This window comes from Mya arenaria, chromosome 13 (assembly GCF_026914265.1).
Source record: "Mya arenaria isolate MELC-2E11 chromosome 13, ASM2691426v1".
Taxonomy (NCBI): domain Eukaryota; kingdom Metazoa; phylum Mollusca; class Bivalvia; order Myida; family Myidae; genus Mya; species Mya arenaria.
The window spans coordinates 53,971,072-53,981,031 of NC_069134.1; the positions used below are offsets into that span (position 1 = coordinate 53,971,072).

The 9,960-nt window shown below is 34.2% G+C and overlaps 1 protein-coding gene across 1 annotated transcript in view; it reads right to left on the minus strand.

The window, feature by feature from the left end:
• LOC128214289 (cartilage matrix protein-like) overlaps positions 1 to 7,938 on the minus strand; it is a 30,609-nt gene extending 22,671 nt beyond the window's left edge. Inside the window, exons 1-2 of the mRNA XM_052920684.1 lie at positions 7,871 to 7,938; positions 3,577 to 3,595 (exon numbers count right to left, since the gene is read on the minus strand). Coding sequence (XP_052776644.1) covers positions 3,577 to 3,595; positions 7,871 to 7,900 — 49 coding nt within the window. The 5' untranslated portion in view covers positions 7,901 to 7,938. The remainder of the gene's footprint in view (positions 1 to 3,576; positions 3,596 to 7,870) is intronic.
• Between the last annotated feature and the right edge of the window lie 2,022 nt (positions 7,939 to 9,960).

Here is a 9,960-nt window from a genome sequence, read left to right on the forward strand (position 1 = left end):
TAAAATCATAGGTTACTCATATGTTCTATCACCTACGACTAGGTCTCGTCTATAAGGTGAAATAGGTCGATATGGTCCCGTTTCTCGTTTTAAGGTTTCTGCATCATAGCATATAATGAATATGAGTCAAATAGACATTGGGAGCCTTTTCCGCGTCACCATACCACATAGCCTGCCTAAAATCCTAGGTTATTCATATCTAAGATTAGGTTTCTGCTAAACAATGACATAGGTCGCTTTGGTCCCGTTTCTTGTTTTAAGTTTTCTGCATCATAACATGTAATGAATATGAAGCAAATGAGCATTGGGACCCTTTTTCCATATCCCCATCTCGCATAGCCTGCCTAAAATCCTAGGTAATTTAAATGAATTATCACCTAGGACTAGGTCTAAGATACACGCTGACATAGGTCGGTATGGTCTCCTTGTCTGTTTCAAGGTTTCTGCACCATAACCTTTAATGAGTATGAGGTAAAATAGGCATTGTGAGCCTTTTCCATGTCCCAATCTCGCATAGCCTGCCTAAAATCCTGTGTAAATCATATGTACTAACATATAGGATTAGGTCTAAGCAACGAGCTGACATCAGTCGCTGTGGTCCCCTGGCTCGTTTGAAGGTTTCAGCATCATAACCTTTAATGAATATGAGGTAAAAATAGGCATTGGGAGACTTTTCCATGTCTCTATCTCGCACAATCTGCCTAAAATCCTAGGTAATTCATAAATACTATCACCTAGGACTAGGTCTAAGATACAAGCTGACATAGGTCACTATGGTCCCCTTGCTCGTTTTAAAGTTTCTGCACCATAACATGTAATGAATATTAGACAAATTGAAAATGGGAGCCTTTTCCATGTCCCTATCTTGCATAGCCTGCCTAAAATCCTAGGTAATTAATATATACTATCACCTAGGACTAGGACTACGCAACGAACTGTCATAGGGCGCTATGGTCCACTTGATCGTTTTAAGGTTTTTTCACCATAACATTTAATAAATATGAGGCAAATAGGCATAAGGGGCCATTTTCCATGTCCCTATATCGCATAGCCTGCTTTAAATTATAGGTAATTCATATGTACTATCACCTAGGATTAGGTCTAATCAACAAGCTGACAAAGGTCGCTTTGGTCCCCTAGCTCGTTTTGAGGTTTTTGCACAATAACATTTAATGAATTTGGCATTGAGAGCATTGACCATGTCCCTATCACGCATAGCCTGCCGAAAATCTTACGTTATTCATATGTACTATCATCTAGGACTCGGTCTCTGCTACATGGTGACATAGGTCGCTATTATCCCCTTGCTTGTTTTAAGGTTTCTGCACCAAAACATGTATAGAATATGAATCAAATATACATTGGGAGCCTTTTCCACGTTCCTATCTCGCATAGCATACCTAAAATCCTAGGTTATTCATATGTACTATCACCTAGGACTAGGTCTTGGCTACATGATGACAAAGGGCGATATGATCCCCATGCTCTTTTAAGGTTTCCGCACCATAGTTATACCATTTTATGCGATAAATAGTCATTTGGAACCTATGTCATCTCCTTATTCCGCCTATTCAGCCTGAAATCCTAGGAAATTAACATGTTCTATCACCCATGGCCATGTTTTGGCTACACGGTGACATTGATCGCTATGATCCCATCGCTGATTTTAAGGTTTCCCCTGTATATGAGTTACTGACTATGTGGTTAATTGAGTAACACAAAAAATAACACGTATACTTTACTTTTAATTATAAACCAACGTTTCGGCGTGTTTTTTTACTGACTATGTGGCAAATAGCCATTATGTGCCTATATTCAAATACGGCATTGCCGGCCTAAAATCCTAGGTTATTCAAATTTTACCTATGGTTAGGTCTTGCCCCACAGTGTTATAGGTGCATTATCCAGGAATAAGAGACTCTTAATACTACTAGTATACTGATCTGACAATATATGGAGATACGGTGCTAGCACCGCATCACCGCGGTGATATGGTGATACGGTGCTACGGTGCTAACTTCACGCACATGCGATATTACGCAATTTTAGCGTTTGTTAGTGATGAGTTTTCAAATTGGAGAAAAATTCCAGTCAATTTACTTGTTTAGCGTTATTTTGAAGAATCAGTTGGTGTATGAACCATGTTGGATTTCGGTGTTGGACAAATCAGCAAGTGTATTGTCATTTCTTTGGAAGTTAGGTGGTTGGGTTAACGTGTTTAGCAATGGGAAATTTTGCGGAAGGAAAGCCAGAGGACGCGAGAAGACAAAGTGTTGAACTGAGCTCTTTCTTTTGGACGTTGCCGGGTGCACTTCAATATGTTATTGTTTCATTTCCGCAATTTCATGTGAAGTCAGATGCTTTATTTTTACCAATTGTCAATTCCAAATTTTAAATTAAGTCTTCATCATTATCATTTAATATTTCTTCAACTGTTCCATCCATCATGAAATCAAAATCTACATTAGAATCTATCAAATTATCCTTGCTTATTTTGTTTGAACTGCTTTACTGCAGATTTTAGATTTGCTGGTTGCCAACAATTTTACTACGATATCATTGAAAAAAATAGTTCCGTAGTAAATATGCCCCGCCCATTAATATTGTTGCGCCTAATGACAGGTATGAAGTGTTTGACAGTAAATATTCTCCATAGGGGTACAGGTATTTTTCAAAATAAATCAAAACTTATTTTGGTAAATCAGGGGCAATGATTACGAACAGTTTCAAGTTTGAGTTCAGACTCAAATGTCAAAACTGCAAATCTTCATTTCATTTTAAGTTTCTTTCTACTCAAGTTCTGGTAATGAAACTTGCTCAGTTTATAAGTATTTAAACTTGTACAATTGTTCACATTCAATTTTGTAAAACGAGTTAAAGCTGCACTCTCACAGATTAACCTATTTGATAAATTTTTCATTTTTGCCTCAGAATGAGCTGAATTTTGCATCAGTGTTTTTAAATCAGTCATAAAGGATACACACAATTGAGCAGATCTCAATTGTTTGGAGACCTGCCGAAATTTTCAGTTCTGAAAGCGTTAGTAAAGCTTTAAGCCATAGAACGTCAATTTTCGAGCGTAAATTTCAAAAACTGCGATCTGATCTTTTATCAGCAGTCTTATACCACGGGTTTTCAGACATTTACGCAAATGTTGGCACGTTCCAAGACCAAACATTTTCAAAACGGACAATCTGAGAGAGTACAGCTTTAATAAAGAGAGTTCATTGTCATTTGATAAAAGAGCTTTTGCGAGTCTAGGTCTAGATTTGGACTTGAGTCTGTTTTGATAATTGCCCCAGTACCCAGTCGTTATTGATTTTAACCAAGTTTCCAAGTTTTCCAAGTTTATTTTAACATCACTCATGTCATAAGTACATGACAAAAAGAGCATGGGTACATATACAAACAGATGCATCGTTTGATTAAAAAGACGCAAGACACCTAGCCGGTTAATGCTTGGTAATATGCATTTATCAAATTAAAGTGTTCGCCTGTTTTCACATTTTAATTGGTAAATGCATATAAACAAACACTAACCTATTCATTTCACGCTTAAAGAAAGTATAAACTCACCGCCGTAACTGGACAATATCTGAAAGTGAAAGTGATATGAATTAAATCACAGGTAGATAGGAGATTGATATTTTTTACTTCGGTTTAAGATCGAAATTTAATTAATTGATCATAAAAAATGAAAAAATACACATATTCTTACGAGAGGCGTGAGCACAGATGAAATTGATTTAAACCGAAATTCATCTATTTTTCAGTCCCTTTTATATTTTGAATTTACGAAATAAATTCATGTTCAAAACATCGTTATCTTGACGTCATACTTGTGATGTCATTGAGATAATTTTCGCACTGTTTTCTTACAACCCGGAACCAAAGGCGAATTGTATATGTTCAATGCATATGCTTCCAATATTTTTGCTATTTTCACTGCATTGAAATAACAGTTGTGTACATAAAATAAATACTATGTATGTATGTATGTATTTCTTTAGACCTTGCAGTCAAGGACAACCCGTGAAAGTGCAAGCACTTAATTGCAACGGGGTCCTTTGTTTTTGCTGAAGGGACAACACGCTGAAGAGACAGTGGTGGGATACAAGGAAGTCCGGGTCACAGTGCTTTGGTGGGAATGAGCTGAATTTTGACCTTTACAAAATATAGTGACATTTAACCTAAAATAAACTAAAATATATATAAAAAAAATCTTCAGATTCATCAAAGCTGTCACTCCTACCAACTATCTAGCATAAATAACTATGAATTACTGCACTTTTACAAAGTCAGATAATCTCGGATTGTATAAATATAGTAAAGTGAAACAACTCCAATTTCATCGAAATGAGACAGCTAAAAAAACATGCCTACAAAAGCACCCAAACGAAAAGTTGCAACAAAAACATGCAGCCAACATGCAGATAAACCTTCAATATTTCAATTGCAACCACTTTTCTCACCTGAACATGCATCTAGTTGGAGAAGTTTCTGAAAATATCTCAAAAAAATCTCAGCACAAACTTGCGATTCACAACTTTTAAAAAAAAAGTATATTTTTTATTTATTTTTCACTTTACTCTATTTAGACAACTCGAGATTTTCTGACTTTGTAAAAGTGCAGTAATTCATAGTTATTTATGTTAGATAGTCGGTAGGAGTGACCTCTTTGGTGAATCTGAAGGAAAAAAATATTTTAGGTTATTTTAGGTTAAATGTCACTATATTTTGTAACGGTCAAAATTGAGCTCATTCCCACCAAATCACTTTGGTCCGGGTGCGATACCCTAGCTCTTTTTCGAAGAGATCCCTTTGTTCTTTTACGTGTTCGGTGTAAAGCACCGATACACGGGGTACAACTTTCCTGGGTTAAACCAGTACTGTGTACAACACTTTTCCAAGCACTACCCTTTAAATGCCAAGCGCCAGGCAAGGGAGCTACTTGTACCAACTTTTAACGTCTTTTGGTATGACGCGGCCAGGGATCGAACCCACGACCTCCGCTCCGTTGGCGGACGCTTAACTATCTTCGGTTGATCTGTGTGGCTGTATAACAAAACAATTCAAAAAGCCCAGGGCCTGATCAAATTACTGCAGAAATGTTTAAAGATACGTTTGAAATACTATCACTATTTCTGTTAAATTTATATAATAAACTATTGTGCGAAGGAGAATATCCTAAAATCTTGGGGGGGGGGGGGGGGGGGGGTAGGCATTATTTTTCCAATTTTTAAAGAAGGGAATCCAGACAAAACCAAAAATTATCGAGGCATCACGCTTATAAACATAATTGCAAAAATATGCTCAACTCTATTATCTAATAGATTATCCAAATGGGCAAAGGAAACCCCAAGTTTAACGACAATCAATTTGGATTTCAAAAAGGCAAGTCAACAATCGACTGTATCTTTATTCTACACGCATTAATTACTCAAACGCTTGAAAAAAAGAAGAAATTATATGTGGCCTTTTTGGACTGGGAGAAAATGTTTGACAAAATTAATAAAATCTTCTTATGGCAAAAACTTCTGAAAGAGAATGTAAGTTCAAAGTTAATTGAGGCACTAAAATCAATGTATTAATCCATGAAATCGTGCGTCAAAATAAACCAAAACGAACATACAACGTATATAACTTCAAATATAGGGGTTAAACAAGGGGATCCTACAAGTAGCATTTTGTGTATATTTTTCCTCAATGATATAATAGATAGCATAAATGTAGAAAATGAAAACATCATAACATTAGACCAAACAACATTATTTATGTTACTTTTTGCCGATGATGCAGTGGTATTCGCCTACTCTCATCAATCGTTACAGAACATACTTACACAAATTCAAGATTACTGTGATATTTGGGGATTAAAACTGAATACAAGCAAAACTAAAGTAATGATTTTCGAAAAAGGACGACAAACAACAGATGATTTTGTCATAAACAACAAACCCATAGAAGTCGTACAGCCTTTTAAGTATCTTGGGGTTCACTTTTGCAAAAATAATAATTGGTACAGAACACAGAAAAGAATAGCACAGCGCTCATCGCACTCTTTGCACAATCTATTTATAATTTATAATCAAACGGATTTACCAATTTCAGAAAAAATAAAATTGTTCAACACATCAGTTGCACTAATACTAAACTATGGCGCAGAGATAATTGGATATCACGAACGTTAAGACATCAAACTAATCCATAACAAATACTGCAGAAAACTTCTATGTGTAAGAAAATCAACACATATAGACACACTAAATGGAGAACGTTGGATACTTCCAATGGAAATACAAAGAAAAATCATTCTGATTAAATACTGGTCGAAATTACTAAACAGTAACCCAAACTCTGTATTATTCAAATCGTATAGTATGCTTAAAAATACAGTGGATGATGGATCAATAAATAAAGCCAACTGGGCATTTCATATAAAAAGTATTCTACAAGAATGCGGAATGAATGACATATGGGTGAACCAAGCAAGAACTCAGATTAACACAACAATAATTATTCAAAGAATAACAGATATCTATAAAGAGTCATGGTACTCAAGCAACTCTCGTAAACTTGAAACATACTGTCTATTTAAATACGATTTTGTACTTGAAAATAATCTAGACCGAATTAAATGTAAAAAATACCGAATAGCATTAACCAAATTTAGAACCAGTTCTCACACACTACAAATAGAAACAGGGAGATATAACAATATACCAAGAACACGGAGAATGTGTACAAACTGCAGTCAAAACCAAGTAGAATCGGAATACCATTTTCTTTTAGTATGTCCAAAATTTCGGGATGTACGTAACAATTCTTTAAACCATACTATTGCCACTGGCCTAATATACATACGTTTACAAAATTATTATGCGAAGAGACCATTAAAACACCCATCAATATGGCAAAATATATATACCATGCAAATAACCTAAGAACTTAAAATAAATAACATCATTATTTAATATCACCAGTTGGACAGTCTGCATATTAATTATATCATACAAAATATTGCAACTTACCATACATTGCTGAAACTAATTCACTATATATCCACGGTTGGAATGACACTCACAAATGTATAATACTTTTCATTCATAGAAAGTTTATTGTAGTACCAAATAGCACGTGGGTGTCAAGTCATTGAGTACATACAAAAACACGAGTTAGCTCAAGATATTCACGAGTGGATAAATACTACTCCATCTAACTTCTGTTAAACAAACACTTGGACTTTGGTGAATTACTTGTTTAATTTTTTGTTCTATCAAATTGTTAATAACAAAATGTTTTATTTAAGCATTCTAGATTTACCTTTAATTGCAAAATAATTCACTACTACTGACTAACAATCATTTATCTTTATGTTCACATTTTATTTTTATGTTTCTAGCTAAATTTTACCTGTTTGCTCGTAATCTGTTTGTATGCTATAGGCAATATTGCCTGAATGCATTAAAAGTTGTTGTTGTTGTTGTTGTTGTTGTTGTATCACGTATAGCTACATTGAACTCGACACTCGGTCTGGTGCGACATGGACTTAACGCAAGCAGCTCGTTGTGATATAACCCTATGATAGTTCATATGCAGTTCATACCTGTTAAATTTCGGTGTAATGATTGCATGATTAAGACGTAATATCGGCACCTTGACATAATTTCCTTACTTCACTATTACTATTTCATTCTTTCTTCGTATCACACAGTAGATAAGTGGACATATGCAAATAAACTTTCACAATTAAACGCAAAAGGAAAGCTACGTTTGTCGGTCGAAATATTTAGGTATACAGATTGCCTTTTTAACAAACAATATTATTGTTTTGTTATATGTGCCATCCAATTACGGAAAATATACTCACCACACAAAATATTGGTGCAAGTGTATACATTTTAAAGAGTAACGAAATGCTCCGTGCAAGACACCACACTGAACAATGTGAAGGCACTGAAAATACTGCAATTTATACTTTCACTGAAAAAAGAATTTGCTAATTCGTTTAAGTAATTACACATTAATAAATGGCATGACATTATCAAACATGGCATTTGAGACATAGAGAAGCAAACTAAATATTGTTGTGAAATAAACCGTAATTGCGTAATTGTGTTTAATAAGGTTATCAAATTACTACTTGTTTGTTTGTAACTGACATTCCACTTCAATAGATGTGTCGCCTGGTTGATCAGTACCATTAGTGGTATTTATCAAAGGTCATCCGTACCCTGGAGTCAGATATTGAGTACATGTATGTTTATATATATAAGAATTATAAGAGACAGACTTGCAACCAGTCTGGTATATAATCATAAAATCACATCTAGATAGTTACAAACACTAGAACTATAAAACTGTTGCTAATTTCTTAAAAACAGCAGTATATAAGATCATAATACATTCACGAATTAGTGCATGTCATTAGTAATAAAAATCATTAGCTAAAGCTTTAAAGGCATTGACTTAGAGCAAAATAAAAGGCTAAAATTAAAGTTGTGTGTAGCACTTACTTATTACTTTTATTATATAAAACATTATTTCTACATTTAAGTATCTGACAGCAGGTATTTGCAAGTATTCTTATTAAAAAGTGTTCTGGGTGAGCAAAAAGAAACTTAAATTTGTCAATATCTGGCATATCATTAAAATAAACAAATATACTTTGAGCATGATCACATAATGGTTTTCCTATGCTATCATATACAGGACATTGGAGAATAACATGTAATTCAGTTTCTACTGTATGTAAACAAAGTTAACAAATTCTTTCATGCTCTGGCAATTGCTCATATCTACCAGTTTCCATACGTAAAGGTGCAACTCCACATCTGAATTTGGCCAAAGCAGACATTTGTGAGATTGGTAAAAGAGAACAATATTTTTCAGCTTCATAGCTTGCTTAAAAATGTCTGTAAGATCTTAAAAATATATACATACTGTCAGAAACAGTTTTACACAGGAGAGCATGACGCGGCATATGTTAGTGTATTTCTTTGTTATAAATCATTTAAGAATTATTCTCTAATATCTAAGCAAATATATACCAGCAACAAGCTTAGGCGTACTCATTAAAGGTTAATAGCCATAGAAGTAGCTTGGGCAAGCACAAGGCATTAAAACACACATTTTAAAAACACCACATTTTAGAAAGTAGAATCTCAGGCCAATCATGAAATTAGTGTTTAATTTATTTGATTACTTATCTGTGATGCCATTTGATTATCTGTCATCGCTTTTATTGTCAATCATTTTATTCAATGTAAAGCTGCAACAAGCAGACATATGTCTTCTAGTTACTATAACGTCACGACATAGTTGTATAAGTCCCATGGTTTGGTGTTTTTGAAACTTATATGTATACATGTACATGCCTTTTTGTGCATTTTCCATTTTGTGTAAACTGAATGATTACAAGACATATGTATGAGTTGCTGCTCTTAGTGTTATATTTCATTAGCCATGATTTATCTGTGATTTCTTTGTGATTTAAGTTTCTGTACTTTCTGTAAGAATATGTAGGAGACGAACTCAACAAGGCCTGGCTTTGTATTACAAGAACACCCATTATTCCAAAATGTGTCATTCCATATAAATTATAAAACAATTAATTTAGAATCATTTTACTTCAACTTCAATTAACCTTATGACAGGATTTGATTGACACAAGCGAGTAATTTAGAAAAATGCAAGCGCATTCTTTTTCACTGTACATTTAAATCAATTATTAAGTTCATTAGATCTGCATTCTGCCAAACATGTGTTGTAAAGACTTAGACCTATTATGAATAGAGAACAAGTCAAACATGTACATGATTTCAATGTTATTTTTATTTTCGGTGCCATTTACGTAAATCTACAATATTTAATGATAGTTCATCCCATGTTCACCTTTCGGATCACATGCACATATCGATTACCAATATTCTTAAAGTTGCACTCTCACAGATTTCTGTT